This window comes from Pantherophis guttatus, chromosome 4, assembly GCF_059756535.1.
Source record: "Pantherophis guttatus breed Tessera chromosome 4, ASM5975653v1, whole genome shotgun sequence".
In the NCBI taxonomy this organism is placed as follows: domain Eukaryota; kingdom Metazoa; phylum Chordata; class Lepidosauria; order Squamata; family Colubridae; genus Pantherophis; species Pantherophis guttatus.
In genome coordinates, this window is record NC_142066.1 from 5,092,529 (window position 1) to 5,109,044 (window position 16,516).

The 16,516-nt window shown below is 48.5% G+C and overlaps 2 protein-coding genes across 3 annotated transcripts in view; one reads left to right on the forward strand and one right to left on the reverse strand.

Annotated features, from left to right (window-relative positions):
* Positions 1–8,965: 8,965 nt before the first annotated feature.
* On the reverse strand, positions 8,966–14,063 carry C4H14orf119 (chromosome 4 C14orf119 homolog). 2 transcript variants are annotated; one of them, XM_087891696.1, is made up of 3 exons: positions 13,746–13,780; positions 9,837–9,957; positions 8,966–9,470 (listed from the first exon to the last, which is right to left on the reverse strand). In XM_087891696.1, the coding sequence occupies exon 3, from the start codon at positions 9,467–9,469 to the stop codon at positions 9,122–9,124; it is 348 nt and encodes a 115-aa protein (XP_087747822.1). In that variant the 5' UTR covers position 9,470; positions 9,837–9,957; positions 13,746–13,780; the 3' UTR covers positions 8,966–9,121. The 2 variants fall into 2 exon arrangements, with proteins under 2 accessions (XP_087747822.1, XP_034262229.1); XM_034406338.3 differs by lacking the exon at positions 9,837–9,957 and having other exon boundaries at positions 13,746–14,063.
* Positions 14,064–14,078: 15 nt separating this feature from the next.
* Positions 14,079–16,516, forward strand: part of ACIN1 (apoptotic chromatin condensation inducer 1) — a 76,069-nt gene continuing 73,631 nt past the window's right edge. Inside the window, exon 1 of the mRNA XM_087891695.1 lies at positions 14,079–14,439. Coding sequence (XP_087747821.1) covers positions 14,302–14,439 — 138 coding nt within the window. The 5' untranslated portion in view covers positions 14,079–14,301. The remainder of the gene's footprint in view (positions 14,440–16,516) is intronic.

The window sequence follows — 16,516 nt, forward strand, 5'->3', positions numbered from 1 at the left end:
GGGTTCTAAATTTTTTTACTACCAGTTCTGTGGGCGTGGCTTATTTTGTGGGTGTGACTTGGAGGTCATGTGACTAGGTGGGCGTGGCTAACTGGTCAGAGACATTTCTGGAAGGTCCTTGCACTTACGACCAGTCCTCGCACTTACGACCCGACTCATTTGTTTGCTTTTAACACTGATCAGCTGTAGGACGGCCCTTTGAAGCCTGTAGGCGGCAAGAGTTTAAACAGTTTTTTTCCCTCTAGTCATCAGCTGGGACTCAGGAGGCAGCAATAGATTGGGGGTGGGACCAAATAAAAGGTAAGAATAACGTGGGGGGGTGGGGGTGGGAGGGCAGGGGGGGGAGAACTGGTTCAGTGACGTCATATCGTCACCGCTACCGGCTCGGCCGAACCGGACCGAACCGGGAAGAACCCACCACTGATTAGGATGCTGGAGGCTAAAGCATATAAAGAACATTTGCTGGAATTGGGGTATGTCTAGTTTGATGAAAAGAAGGACCAGGGGAGACATGATAGCAGTCTTCCAATATCTCAGGGGCTGCCCCAAAGAAGAGGGAGTCAAGCTATTCTCCAAACCACCCAACAGCCACACCAAGGAATAATGGATGGAAACTGAACAAGGAGAAATTCAACCTGGAAATAGGGAGAAATTTTCTGACAGGGAGAACAATCAACCCATGGAACAGAAGTTGCCTTCAGAAGTTGTGGGAGCTTCATCGCCGGAGGCTTTCAAGAAGAGGCTGGACTGCCATTTGTGAAACATGGTATAGGACCATGATGGCGAATCTATGGCACGCGTGCCACAGGTGGCACACGGAGCCATATCTGTGGGCATGCGAGCGTTGCCCTAGCTAAGCTCCAGCGCGCATGAGCGCACCAGCCAGCTGATTTTCGGGCCTTCCAGGCCCACCGGAAGTTGGGAAATGGGCTGTTTCCTGTCTCCAGAGGGCGTCCCGAGTCGGGAAGGCTGTTTTTGCCCTCCCCAGGCTCCTAGAAAGCCTCTGGAGCTTGGGGAGAGCGAAAAACGGGCCTACCGGGCCCACCAGGCCATCACGTGTCAAAAGCGGAGGGAGCGCAGGGGATCACGCTCACATGCGTGGGGGGAGCAAGGCGCATTGAATTATGGCTGTGGGCACGCGCACGATCCCCTTGCACTCCCCCGCTTTTGGCACGCGAACGGCAAAAAGGGTTGGACTAGATGACCTACAAGATCCCTTCCCACTCTGTTAATGTGGATAAAAGAAAGGAATCATACAGAGTCAGATACATGAGCTCTAAAGGACCCTCTCTATTCACATTATTATAAGAGAGAAAAGTGCTTGCTTGGAGATTATATTAAAAGCAGCTAAACCCCATTAAGTGGTAATATATCTTCTGATGAGACCTAGATGTCATGGAAGGACAGCCATATGGAAAACATCTGAGTGACCTCACTGTGAATGACTCAAAGACATATATGTTACAAAGAGTTACTTAATCCAATAAATTTACCTAAGAACAGCAGTAACTCTCCCATTAGTAACTACAAGCACTTAAGAAAGGTTGTCTAGCTAAAGATAATCTTATAAACTAAAATTAATGGTTTACTAATGGTTTAATAATTAGGAAATGGGTCAATTATCATATGACAGGTGTGTGTTAGCCATATATGGAGAATGTATGATCTCATGTTAACCATCTATGGAAAATGCATGATCTCACCGAATCCTTTGTCTTAGAAATGTATAAAAACCGTTGTATCAGAGTTTTTTCCTTGTTCAAAGCTTCAGGTACAAAACTGGCTCTGAACCTTGCGCAATAAAACTGTCTCTGGCTGACTCAGGAATGTTGTTTGGTCCCTTCATTCTACAACACTGTTAATCTGTCATCTGTATGCACAACCCTCCATGAACCGAACCCCTTTTCAAATTTGTGCAGCATGTGAAGTGCCTCTGGAAAAACAAATCGGGGTTAAAAACTAACCAGGTTACTTTCAGAGACGTGCAAACAACCGAAGGCAATGTTTGACATGGTGTTGGGAAGGGATGGAAGCGAAGGTCATTTCCAGGGGCAGAAAAACTTGGACGTCAACAAGATTTTGCTCCGTTCCTTTTCTTTATTCACGGCTTTAACTGCTTCGGCTTAGAATTTCTGATTTTTTTTTTTTTTCTTATGTTTATAAGGAAGTGGCATCAGGTAACTCGTGATGAGGTACCCGGCAGAGATGACTCTTAATGGCAGAAATTACACAATCGACATAATTATCTTATGACCACGGGTGATGAGATCACAGCGGCTGGACACAGGGCTCTCTCCGGACTCTGGACCCAGAGGCTTATTCTGAAAGGGAACAGCAAGATGGGTATCGGTTTATGTGTGTGAAAAAATACACATACACACAGAAAATATTTGATTTGACTTGCAGCCATCTCCCTCATGCTTTAAGGCCAGGGATTCCCAGCTTAGCAATTTTAAGACTTGTGGACTTCAACTCCCAGAATTCCCCAGAGAAATCTGGGAATTGAAGTTCACAAGTCTCAAAATTTTAAGACTTGTGGACTTCAACTCCCAGAAGTCCCCAGCCTGCGAAGAATTCTGGGAATTGAAGTCCACAAGTCTTAAAATTGCCACATTGGGAAACTCGCTGCTTTAAGACTTTCCCTGCCAAAGTAGATTTTGCACAGAGAATGTCAAAAAAAAAAGGACAAAGCTTGATTTGCATTTGTGGTGGCCATCTTGACTTTTCTGACCTCCGTGCCCATGGGAAAGCAGTCCAGTATTTCACAAACCCAGCCCTGTTGATCAAAGGATCCTGTTCATCAAACAACTACAGAAATAGATAATGGTTTGAGTCAGCGTTTGGGTTGAGCTATGCTTTAGCCATCGTGTATCAAATAAACCCCAATTGGTTGGGTTTGCATTAAACCATGATTCACCCAACATATGCCAAAGTCCGATAAAATCCTGCGTTGGCTTGCTGCGTCTCATTAATCAGATCCTCTTTCTAAGAAAGCCAGTTACTAAGAGAGCCTCACTCATCTGGATGCAAGAGATACTCCAGATGTTTACCCTTGGGCTACAATTCCCATAATCCACAGCCAAGGGAGCTGTAGTCCAAAAGAGATACATTAAGTTTGGAAAGGCTGATCTACGGAACCGTGCTCCATATTGGCCAGTGAGATTATCCACTAAGGCAGGAATTTTATAAACGTGGCTATTTTAAGATGTGTGGCCTTCAATTCCCAAAATTCCCCAGCCAGCGTAAATTGGCTGAAGAATTCTGGGAGTGGAAGTCCACGCAGCTTAGAGCCGCCAAGCTTAAAAAAACACTGGGCTGAAGACTCAGTAGGGCCTCTAGTGGTCAGGAGTGGAATTACCCACGAGAGCTGAATTTAATCCATATCCAATGCACACATCCTTGTTGAACCTTTGAATAACGGAATCGGAAGGGACCTTAGAGGTCTTCTAGACTGACACCCTGCTCAAGCAAAAAACCCTCTACCACTTCAGACAAATGTTGTCCAATCTCTTCTTAAAAACCTCCAGTGTTGGAGTACCCACAACTTCCAGAGACAAGTTGTTCCAATGATTAATTGTTCTCACGGTCAGGAAATTTCTCCTTAGTTCTAGGTTGCTTCTCTCCTTGATTAGTTTCCATCCATTGCTTCTTGTCCTGCCTTGGCATAGGTTCTCCTGCTTGAACAGGGGGTTGGACTAGAAGATGGATTGATTGAATTTCCCCAGCCAGCAGATGTTTTACAGGTGGCATCTATCCCCGTCAAGAATAGCCAGAATGTTCCAGAATAAATCAGAGAAATGTTGGAAATGTCATCAGACCCCAGGATCCTATTACCACGTGGTGGACATGCGCAGAAGCAAGGAGATATTGGACTAAGATACACATGTGGTGTGGCTCCGTTACCTGAGCCTGTGTCATTGGCAGGAGAGGACTCCAAGAGTGGAGGAGAGGAGTTGGCAAGGCCTCCCTCTCCAGGACCCTCCTCTCTGGCAATGCCTTTGGTGCCCACCGAAGGGCAAGAGATAGGCCCGGGGCCAAGCATGTCTACGCAGCCACAGGTGGACAGTAATGAGGGAGATGAGTCTTGGCTGGATCCTCGGCAGCGTCGCAGCGATAAGCGCGCTCAACAGAAGAAGAGGCATGCCAGAGATTAAGCTGAGTCACTGGACCACACCCCACAGGGTATAAAAGGGGGTGAGGTGGCCATTCAGACTCTGTGATGGACAAAACTAACTACTATCGAGTCACATTGCATCTTTGGAAACAACATTATCTGCCTTGGATTTATTTTTACGAACTGGACAATTCTTGAACTGTGTGTATTTTGTTTATGAGTAAAGTTCTTGGCAAGCAGCTACTGGGTTGCTGCCAAGCCTCTTATCGGAAGAATTGGTTGTCTTCCAGTTTATTTAACCCCCGGCTGTCTGTTTGTGTGCGTGTGTGAGACGGGGACAGAACACGTGGTTGGAAAAAATGATAAAGAGACATATTGACTTTAAGCCAGAGATATTTTTATTAGGGATTATACCGGAGACATATAATAAAGAACTGCAATATTTAATTGTGAATCTCTTGACAGCAGCTAGAATTGTATTTGCTAAAAACTGGGAAGGAGAAAAGTTACCCAACGATGAAAAAATTAAGAAAATGATGGAATGTGTTGAAATGAGTAAATTGACATTTGAAATGAGAGAACAGGACGATAGACAATATTATTATTATTATTTTTATTTATTTTTTTAAATTTGATTTATATGCCGCCCTTCTCCGGAGACTCAGGGTGGCTTACAATGTGCTCAGCAATAGCCTTCATCCTTTTGTATATTTTTATACAAAGTCAGCTTATTGTCCCCACAACTGGGTCCTCAATTTACCTACCTTAGAAAGGATGGAAGGCTGAGTCAACCTTGAGCCTTGGCGAGATTCGAACCTGCAGTAATTGCAGGCAGCTGGTCTTAATAACCAGCTTAATAACAGGGTGCCTTAGACCACTGTACTACCAAGGCTCTTATACTCCCATATTTGATATGGGATTTATTTTACCAATGGATAGAGAATAAGAATTGGAAATAATTATGATATAAATGGATGTTGAAATTTTTGGAAATAAGCTAGCATGTCTAGTGATAAATTGAAGAGGAGGAGGAGCACAAAAATGCCACCGACTGATGCCACTCTCTATAATTGTATCGGATAATAACGTTTTTATGTTTTGTTTTGGTTGTGTTTTTGAAAATTAAAAAAATTATATATATATATATATATACATAAAAGAATTTCCCCAGCCAGGATGCTTTTAAAGTTTTAAAGTTGGAAAAACACTGCCCGACCTCCTAACCCAGGATCAGGAAAATGCAACGCGAAGCTGAAATCCTTTTCTATTAAAAAAAAAAAAACCCTCCAAAAAGACTTTGCTGATTATCAGTTTACGGATTTCCATCACCGTCCAAAGATCTAAGTCTAGGAAGATAAAAGAGACGGTTAAAACTAAAACTTTTTGGCTTCTGGTTTCTTAGGGACATTTTTGCAAAGGGCAAAACGATGGATCTTTACGTCGGCCGGTTCCCCTAGCTCCGTGATGGCGAACCTCTGCGGGTACGCAAGCCATCGCCCCAGCTCAGCTGCACCGGGCGTGCATGCATGCCTCCTGCCGGCCAGCTGATTTTCGGGTCTCTGACGCGCATGCAAAGTGCATGCGAGAGAAGCGGGTGGGCAGGGCGCGCATGGGGGTCGCACGTGCATTGCATTATGGGTTATCAGTGCAGGGAGCCCCCCCCCCCCCGCAGCCCGTTTTTGCTCCCAGGAGGCTGCAGGGAGGCCTACTAGGCCCAAAATGGGGCATGAGAAGTAGGGGGCGACACAGCCCCTCCATGGCATGTTTTTGCTCCCAGGAGATTCCAGGGAGGCATACTACGCCCAAAACGGGGCATTGGGGAGTGGCGCAGCCCCCCACGAGGTCCGATCTTGCTCCCAGGAGGCTGCAGTGAGGCCTACTAGGCCCAAAATGGGGCACCGGGGGGGCACAGTCCCCCCATTGCCTGTTTTTGCTCCCAGGAGGCTGCAGGGAGGCCTACTAGGCCCAAAACAGGGCACGGTGGGACATTGCAGCCCCCATGCACCCCATTTTTGCTCCCAGAAGTCTGCAGCGAGGCCTACTAGGCCCAAAACAGGGCATGGTGGGGCATTGCAGCCCCCACGTGGCCTGTTTTTGCTCCCAGGAGGCTGCATGGAGGCCGACTAGGCCCAAAACGGGGCACGGGGGTGTGGCGCAACCCCCATGTGCCCTGTTTTTGCTCCTAGAAGGCTGCAGGGAGGCCTACTAGGCCCAAAACTGGGCACGGTGGCGCATTGCAGCCCCCACGTGACCTGTTTTTGCTCCCAGGAGGCTGCATGGAGGCCGACTAGGCCCAAAACAGGGCACAGGGGTGTGGCACAGCCCCCATGAGCCCCATTTTTCCTCCCAGGAGACATATTAGGCCCAAAACGGGGCATCGGGGGGCGCCCCCCCGCAGCCCGTTTTTGCTCCCAGGTGGCTGCAGGGAGGCCTACTAGGCCCAAAACGGGGCATGGGGGAGCACGGGGGGGCGCACACGCAGGGGGGCGCATACGCAGATTACACGCGCCTTCGGGACACACCCAACAAATTTTAGGCTCTATTGCAAAGTTTGGTGGCCTTTCTAGGCCATTTAAAAACATGGCGCGTCTCTATCGCTTGCCCACGAAAAGGGGCTAATAGGAGGTGGTGCCCCCCACAACTTGATTTTTAAATGCTGATTTTGGTGGGCCAAGGAAATCCCAGTTGAACCTAAAAATGCGCTACAGGTCGTCGACTTACAAACAGTTCATTCAGTGACTGAAGTTACAACGGGGCTGAAAAACGTGACTTCTATTTTTTCACACTTATGACCAATGCAAGCATTCCCATGGTTATGTGATTGAAATTCAGATACTTGGCAACCGATTCATATTTATGACCGTGGTAGTATCCGGGGTGTGTGTGTGTCACGTGATCCCCTTTTGCGACCTTCGGACAAGTCAACGAGGGGAAAGGCGGATTCACTGAACAACCGTGTGACTCGCTTAACGTCTGCAGTGAGCCACTTAATAACTGCGGCAAGCAAAGTCACAAAATGAGGCAGAATTCCATTGTCTCGCTTAACAACATAATTTTCAGGTTAATTGCGGTCATAAGTCAAGGATTATCTGTATTAAACATTCTAAGAGGGTTCTAGAACAGCAATGAATGGTTTGCTCTATGAACAGAGAATGGGATTTTTTATTTAATTTCACGGAATGCTGAAACCAGAAGAGTCTCAGTAATAAAGATTAATTTTTTCTGTGCTGATAAATCTCACTTAGTGATTTATACTTGGCTGATCGAGATCTGGGTATTCATGCTTATTTTAAGAACTTAACAGCAATTTCCAGGCTCTAAAATAATATATCCGATTCGTAATTGACTAATGATACACTGGAAAAATATAATTTCCATGGCATTTTAAATCCCTTGCTAATTTGTTCTTTACTGTGTGCTTTCACATTTTTTGTGTGTGCTGATGCATCTTCTTTATAAAATCATAAGAAAAAAGGAAGAGGAAGGGAGGGGTAGAGGGGATGAAGGAGGGAAGGAAGAAAAAAGGGAAGGAAGGCAAGAGGGAAGGAAGAAGGAAACAGGAAGGGATATAGGAAGAAAAGAGAGGGGAAGGTAAGGAAAGGAGGAAACAAGGAAGGAGTAAGGAGGGAAGTAAGGAAGAAAGCAGGGAAAGAGGAAAAGGAAAGAAACGGAGGAAATAAGGAAGGAAACAGGGAGGGGTAAAGGAAGGAAAGAAGAAGGAACGGAGCTAAGAAAGGATGGATGGGAGAAAAGGAAGAAGGAAGGAAGGAGTGAGGGAAGGAAGGAAAGAAATGGAAGAAGGAAGGAAGGAAAGAAGAAGGAATGGAGCTAAGAAAGGATGGACAGGAGAAAAGGAAGAAGGAAGGAGTGAGGGAAGGAAGGAAGGAAAGAAATGGAAGGAAGAAGGAAGGAAAGAAAGGGGCAGAGGGAGGTAGAGAAGGAAGGAAGGAAAGAACAAGGATGGATGAAGGAAGGAAAGAGGGGCAGAGGGAGGAAAGAAAGGAGGGGGGAAATAAACAGATGAAGGTAGAGAGATAGGGAAGGAAGCAAGGAGGAGAGAAATAAATAGATGATGGTAGAGAGAGAGAGGGAAGCAAGGAAAGAAACAGGGATGGAAGAAGGAAGGAGAGGGGGAAGAGAGGAAAAGAAGGAACAGATGAAGAGATTGGGAGGCAGGGAAGGAAGGAAGGAAACAGGAAGAACAGAGGGAAGAAAGGAAACAGGAAGGAAAGGAAGAAACGGAGGGAAGAAGGGAGAAAGGAATTAGAGCGGAAGGAAGGAAGGAAGGAAAATATCATTCCCACAACACTGTCAAACAATTTACTAAGATTGTATTACTATTCTTCTCATCCTTCCTATTACCTCTCTTCCCCCTAATGACTACAACCTTGTTGCTTGTATCTGTACGATATTATACTGTTTTATTTAGTTTCCTAGTACGATTTATGTTGATTGCCTATTTAGCATCCTATAAATAAATAAATAAATAAATAATTTTATTTCTATACCGCCCTTCTCCCGAAGGACTCAGGGCGGTGTACAGCCAATTTAAAAACACAAGACACAACAATGATTAAAAATTAAAATAATTAAATAAATTGACTATGACTATCACAAAGCGTTGCATCTTATGATTCTTGATGAATGTCTTTTTCTTTTATGTACACTGAGAGCTTATGCACCGAAGACTAAATTCCTTGTGTGTCCGATCACACTTGGCCCATCAAGAACTCGATTCTATAGATCAAGAATTCTATTCGCTAAACAATATTTTTTTCATGCGGATGTTGACAAAAATAGGATTGCCAACATGATCGCCAACGTCCAATGACGGATATGCCACAAGAAGGAGAAGAAACAACAATATTTTATTTTCATATTATGCAGGGTAGAACACGGGAAAGCCCTTTGGCCAAGTTTTCACAGCAGCCGTCTGAAGACGTCCAGAGAAATCGGTACAAAATAAAAAATAAAAATGAGACGGAACGGAGAGAGCCATGGGCCGCCTCAGGCTTGTCCGGCGGTGGCAGCCACTTCTCGGTAAAACCGTCCGGCCAAATCTGGCATCTCCTCTTCCATCTGCCGGACAAACTCGTTACGCTCGGCTTCCGACCAGCTGCGGAACCACTGGTCCCAGAGGCGCATCTGGCACTCGTAGATGGATGGGGGCTTCCCAGAGTCTACCCGGAGCGCGGACAGGCTCTCCAGCAGGGGACACAGCTTCCAAGGGACGGCCTTGTCCACCAGGTCTCGGAGGAAGCGTTCCCGTTGGGCCAGAGTCCAGCCGGACAGCCAGTGCAGGAGGCAGCGCATCTCTTGGGCCGTCACGTAGGACAAGGGTAGCGGCTCCGACATCCTGCAGGGGACGGCAGAGAAACAAGAGTGGGCGGGAGGGAATTTCAGCCAGTCCTCGACTTATGACATTTCCCTCCCTTCCTTCCAACTCTCCTTCCTTTCTTCCTCCCTCCCTCCTCCCTTTTCCTTCCTTCTCCCCCACTCTTCTCTCTCCTTCCCTCCCTCCCTTTTCCTTCTCTCCTCCCCTTCCTTCCGTTTCCTTCCTTCTCCCCTTCCCTCTCCTTCTCTCCTTTCCTCCCTCCCTCCGCTTCCTTCTTTCCTTCCGTCCGTCCCTCCGCTTCCTTCTCTCCTTCCCTTTCTTTCTCTCCCCTTCTTCCCTCCTTCCTTCCCTTTTCCTGCAGGGGTGAAATCTAAAAATTTTTGCTACCGGTTCTGTGGGCGTGGCTTAATTAGTGGGCGGGGCTTGGTGGTAAGGTGACTGGGAGGGTGCGGCTTGTTGGTCAGGTGGGCATGGCCAAGTCAATGTCACTTCTTTGCCCTTTTTTAACCTACAAAACACAACACAACACAACTGGCTCACCCACAATGTAAAAGCAGCTGTGCTAGACCCAAAATGGCCCCTGCAACAAGCAGGAACCTCACACAGCCACAAAAAGCCCAAAAAAACCAACTTTCACACTTTACACACACAAAATTCCACATACAGCTTTGTGAGATTTTGTGTGTTTGTGTAGTTAGAGTGAAACACTACAGAAACACACTAAATCTCAGAAAGCTGCACAAATATTATTTTATTTATTTATTTATTTAATTAATTAATTAATTTGTATACCGCCCTTCTCTTTTATTTTATTTTATTTTTATTTTTATATAAAAGCAGCTAAATTTAAAACTTCCTAAACTTTAAATGGCTAGGTCTAAAAAAAGAACAACTAAAAAAAACCCCAATTAACTATTTTTTTAAAGCTCCCAAAGGGGGAAAAAACTTACCCAATAGAACAGGGGTCTCCAACCTTGGCAACTTTTAAGACTTGTAGACTTCAACTCCCAGAATTCCTCAGCCAGCTTTGCTGGCTGAGGAATTCTGGGAGTTGAAGTCCACAACTCCCTGCCTGCTTGATTGCAGGCAGGGAGATTCAGTTGCTTGCTGATGCAATGGATTGCAGGGATTACAGCAAGGAGTTGCGACCAGCAGCTAAGGTAAGCAAGCTGAGGGGGGGAGGGGGAGGGATTTTTGATACCGGTTGTCCGAACTGCCCACCTCCATCGCTACCTACTCGCCCGAGCCGGTCCAAACCGGGAGCATTTCATCCCTGCTTTCCCTCCTTCTCTCCTTCCCTCCCCTTCTTTCCCTCCTTCCGTCCCTCCCTCCGCTTCCTTCTCTCCTTCCGTCCCTCCCTCCGCTTCCTTCTCTCCTTCCCTCTCCTTCATTTCTTCCCTCTTTCCTTCCTTCTCTCCTTCCCTTTCCTTTTTTCCTCTCTCCCTTTCCTTCTCTCCTTCCCTTTCCTTCCTTCTCTCCCCTTCTTCTCTCCCTCCCTCCCCTTCCTTTCTTCCTCCCCTTTCCTTCCTTCTCTCCTTCCCTCCCTTTTTCCCCTCTCCTTCCCTTCAGGCTTTCTTTTCGTCCCTTCTTCATTCATCCTTCCAAGTGGGCAGCACCCAAATCATATATATATTAAAGAACTTTGGAAAACAAATCTGGAGAGCCAAGAGAATGAGGAAACACTGAAGGGGACAGATACCAGAAAAGCTACAGATTAGGGAGCAAAAAATTAGGCAAAATCCTATCCTCTGGATAGGACCAGAGTCATAACTAAAAATATCTACAGTCAACATCTGTACTGAAAATAAATCTGTTTATCGGCACACCGCATTCCCCAAAGATTGTTTTCATCCAGGAAACGCACCATCCAGAGCTGGGGAGACCAAACCAGCTCTGCATTTACAATGAAAAGCACTAAAAGAGCATCCTAAGGATACAATTAGCATAGCTAAATAACTAAAACAGGTTTAAAAATAACATGCAAATTGTATTAAAGGGCCACCGACACCATTTCCTGCAGTCTCAACTCTTTATTTTCCACAGCCAAATTGCTGAACTCTAACAATTTCTTCCTTCTTGCTCTACAAAAACCTGCATGGTATAATAATAAATATTGCATAATCTCAATTTACAGATCCAAAGGGATAGAAAATATATCTAGGGGGAAGGAAGGAAGGAAACTTGTTAAGTGGTAGTGCAGGGCAGCCACGAAAGTAAAATTCTCTTCCGTGGGGAGGGGGGAGGAGGAAAAACTTGCATAAAGAGCTTTTTAAACTTTGCAAAATAAGCAGATTTCAGCTGAAGGGAAGGGAAGGAAGGAGGTAGGGAAGAAGAAGAAAGGGAATGATGGAGGGAGGGGAGGAAGAGAAGACAAGAAAGGGAGGGAGGGAAGAAAGGGAGGAAAGAGAGAAGGGGAAGGGGAAGAAAGGAAAGGAGAAAGGAAAAGAAAGCAGGAAAGGGAGGGGAGGAGAGAAGGATGAAGGCAAGAAAGGGAAGAGGAAGGGAAGGAAAAAAGATAGGAAAGAAAGGAAGGATGAAGAAAAAAAGGGTTAGAGGAAGGGAGGGAGGAATGGAGGAAAGCAGCAAGGAAGGAGAAACTCCTTCCTCCCTCTCTTTCTCTGTCTCCTCCTCCCTTCCCTCCCGTCCTCCCTCTCCTTCCTTCATTCCCTCCTTCCTCCCTCCCTCTCCTTCTGTACTTCCTTCCTTCCTTCCCTCCCTCCCTTCCTGTTCTTCCTTCCTCCCTCCCTCTTCTTTCATACTTTCTTCCTCCCTCTCCTTCCTTCCTCCCTCTGTTCTTCCTTCCTTCCTCCCTCCCTCTCCTTCTGTACTTCCTTCCTTCCTCCCTCCCTCCCCTTCCGTACTTCCTTCCTCCCTTTCCTCCCTCCCTCTCCTTCTTCTGTACTTCCTTCCTTCCTCCCTCTCCTTCCTCCCTCCCTCCCCTTCCGTACTTCCTTCCTCCCTTTCCTCCCTCCCTCTCCTTCTTCTGTACTTCCTTCCTTCCTTTCCTCCCTCCCTCCCCTCCCTTTCCGTTCTTCCTTCCTCTCCTTCTGTACTTCCTTACTTCCTCCCTCTCCTTCCTTCCTTTCCTCCCTCCCTCCCCTCCCTTTCCGTTCTTCCTTCCTTCCTCTCCTTCTGTACTTCCTTACTTCCTTCCTCTCCTTCCTTCCTTTCCTCCCTCCCTCCCCTTCCGTACTTCCTTCCTTCCTCCCTTTCCTCCCTCCCTCTCCTTCTGTACTTCCTTCCTTCCTCCCTCCCTTTCCTCCCTCCCTCCCTCCCTTTCCGTTCTTCCTTCCTTCCTTCCATACTTCCTTCCTCCCTCTCCTTCCTTTCTTCCTCCTTCTCCGTTCTTCCTTCCTTTCTTTCTCCCTTTCCTCCCTCCCTCCCCTTCCATACTTCCTTCCTCCCTCTCCTCCCTCCCTCCCTTTCCGTTCTTCCTTCCTTCCTTCCATACTTCCTTCCTCCCTCTCCTTCCTTTCTTCCTCCTTCTCCGTTCTTCCTTCCTTTCTTTCTCCCTTTCCTCCCTCCCTCCCCTTCCATACTTCCTTCCTCCCTCTCCTCCCTCCCTCCCTTTCTGTTCTTCCTTCCTTTCTTCCTCCCTCTCCGTTCTTCCTTCCTTTCTTTCTCCCTTTCCTCCCTCCCTCCCCTTCCATACTTCCTTCCTCCCTCTCCTCCCTCCCTCCCTCCCTTTCTGTTCTTCCTTCCTTTCTTCCTCCCTCTCCGTTCTTCCTTCCTTTCTTCCTCCCTTTCCTCCCTCCCTCTCCTACCATACTTACCCCCTCCCTCTCCTTCTTTAATAACTTTCTCCCTCTCCTTCCTTCCTCCCTCCCTTCTTCCTTGGCTTTAATGCTGAGACTTGAACCCATCTTAAAAGTTGCCAAGGTTGGAAAGCCGTGTGAAAAGCAACCGGTGTGGGGGGGGGGTGAGGCTTCCTTTCAAGGGAGCAGATACGCCCCCCCTCACAACAAGCCAGCTTTGAACAGAACTCCGGTTCGTGCAAAAGCCACAAATGTTGGCCAGCCCTGCAACAAACCCCGGTTTGCACCTGGCTGCGTGCAAAGCAGAACCCCGGGGAAGGTTAAGACGGCCACTCCCCGGTCCTGGATCTCGCCCACTGTCGGAATGCAGCCCTCCACCCCCACCAAGACACGTGCAAAGGGGGTTTAATTCAGCACGATGGGATTTGTAGTCCACCGTGCCAACGATCGCACCAAACCTAGCAAGGCAAGACGCGGCTTTTTGCAATCCCTTGCGGGGCCGGTTCCTTGGCAGACAAGCCAGCATCGCCTTCTTCCTCACCTGCTTTGGCTCAGATCAGGGTTTGTTCCATTGCTGCGAAGGAAACTCTTAGCGTTTTCGTTCCGCTCCGCCTTCGGCAGGCGGAGCCGAACTCATCCGGAAGTCGCCGAACTCATCCGGAAATACCCGAAGGCGAACTCGGGCCGCCAGGCTTTTTTTTTTCCGAACGAAGACGCTTTCTACTTTGGCGCTGGGCGGAAGTTGCCGAAAGTTTTCCGTGACCGCCCCCCCCAGCACCTTCCGATGTCGAAGACCTCCGGAAGTTCCCGAGTCCTTCTCAGAACTCACTTCCAGGTTGGGAAGCCATCCTCGAAAGACCCGGAAATGCCCGACGTAACCCGGAAAGAGTCGCCCGAGCCAGAGCGGCCCCTCCGCCTCTCCCTCCTCCTCGCCGAACGCCGAACGGAAGTCTCCGAAAACGGACGGCGCTTGACGAAGAGCGGCCGGACGTCCACGAGACGGGGTCGGAGGTCGCCTCCGAACGCCGAGGCCTTCTCCGGAAGTTCCCGAACGCCCCCGAAGCTCCCGGGGAGGGCAGGCAGCAGCGCCACACAAGATGGCGGACGGGGAGGAGGTTACTCTGGACGGGAGGCCGCTTCAGGCGTTGAGGGTCGCCGACCTGAAGGCGGCTTTGGAGCAGCGGGGCCTGCCTAAGAGCGGGCAGAAGAGCGCCTTGATTAAGCGGCTCCGTGGGGTGAGGAAAAAAAAAAAAAGGGCCCGGCGGGGGGAAAGGGGGCCCGGGGGCCCGGGTGGCTTCGCGCATGCGTAAACCAAGACGGGCAGGTTTTTTTCTTTTTGCGGGCTTCTCAGCAACGCGGGCCCCTGGCCCTGGGGTGCCGCCGCCGCTTGCTACGCATGCGCGGGGCAATAGCCCACTACTGCCACCAAGCGGAGGGGGGAAGAATAGGTCTCAGTCGACTATTGGGAGAAATGATTGTTGGGGGGGGCGGGCGGGCGGGAGAGAGTCCTATTGGCGGGAGAAGCCTTGTGACGTCACTTTGGGGTTGCCCCATAGAAAGAAGGGAGGGGGGATCCCCTTTTAAGTGAGTTGGGGGAAACCCTTGCAGAAGTTTAGCAGCCTGTTGCTGATGGGGGGGGGGAAATGGGCACTTCCTGGCCCCACCATTGGTGGAAGGCTATGGGGCTGCCCCATGGAGGCCTGATCCTCTTCCCCCCCCCCCCCCCACTTGCCAGTTTGACAACTTGCCTTTCAGGCTCACTTTTTGGGGGGTGGGCGGGGAGGGGTCTCCATTCATCCCCCTAAAATCCCCCCCCCAAATCTCCAGCCCCATAAGCTTCCTAACAGATGTTGTCCCTGCAATGGAGATGGAGCCAGCTTGGTTATCTTGGTTTAATTCAGATTTAGGTAAAGAGTAAGCGGAGTTGGAAGGGACCTTAAGAGGTCATCTAGCCCAACCCCCTGCGGGTCACGCGGGAGACCTGCACTAGGGGGTTCGAACCGCCCAACTGCCGAACCTTTTGGATTGACTAAGCTCAAGGCCATCAGATTAAAAAAAAAGTTTTCACCTGGGACAGGTAGGCTCCTCAGGTTTACGACAGTTCGCTTAGCGACCGAAGTTACGACGGCGCTGGAAAAAAAAGGGGGACCGTTTTTCACGCTTAATGACCGTTGCAGCATCCCCCTCCCCCACGGTCGAAGGGCTCTGCTCTTAAGCCTGCTTTAATTCAGATTGAAAAGTTTTCACTTGGGACAAGTAGGCCCCTCGCGCTTACGACAGTTCGCTTAGCGACCGAAGTTATGACAGCGCTGGAAAAAAAGGGGACCGTTTTTCACGCTTAATGACCGTTGCATCCCCTTCCCCCACGGTCGCAGGGCTCTGCTCTTAACCCTTCTTTAATTCAGATTGAAAAGTTTTCACTTGGGACAGGTAGGCTCCTCGCGCTTATGACAGTTCGCTTAGTGACCGAAGTTGCGACGGCGCTGAAAACAAGGGACTGTTTTTCACGCTTAATGACCATTGCAGCATCCCCCTCCCCCACGGTCGCAGGGCTCTGCTCTTAATCCTGCTTTAATTCAGATTTCATTCAGATTGAAAAATTTTCACCTGGGACACGTAAGCTCCTCGCGCTTACAAGAGTTTGTTTAGTGACCGAAGTTACGACGGCGCTGAAAAAAAGGGGGACCGTTTTTCACGCTTAATGACGGTTGCAGCATTCTGGAGGGGGGAGAGCACGGTCGCGGGATTTACATTCGGAGGCTCGACTCGCAGTTATGACTGTTGCACTGTTTGCGTGAATCCCCTTTTGCGACTTTCGGTAAAGCAAAGTCAATGGGGAACCGTTGACGTTTAAGAACCGTATTGCCGATTTAAGGACTGGAGCGATTCACTTAACGGACGTGGCCAGGAAAGTCGTAAAACGGAGCAAAACGCACCGAGCAAATTTCTCACTTAGCAACGTAAATTTTGGGCTCCGTTGTGGTCGTGCGTTGAGGATGACCTGTATAGGGTTTTTTTTTAGGATGAGAGCGGGGGAGATGCAGCTTTAGGATAAAGATCCTCCCTTGAAGGATTTTGGGTTTTGAAATCGTTGTGGGCTGTGGAACTGCTTGCCACTAGAAGTTGTGAGTCCTCCATCATTGGAGATTTTTAAGAAGACACAGGACAGTCGCTTGTCTGAAATGGCATAGGGTCTCCTGCTTGAGCAAGGGGCTGGACTAGAAGACCTCCAAGGTCCCTGCCAGCTCTGATGGATTGATATCCCAATCATGAATTAAGGAATTAACTTCCTGACAGAACAATTCACCAGTG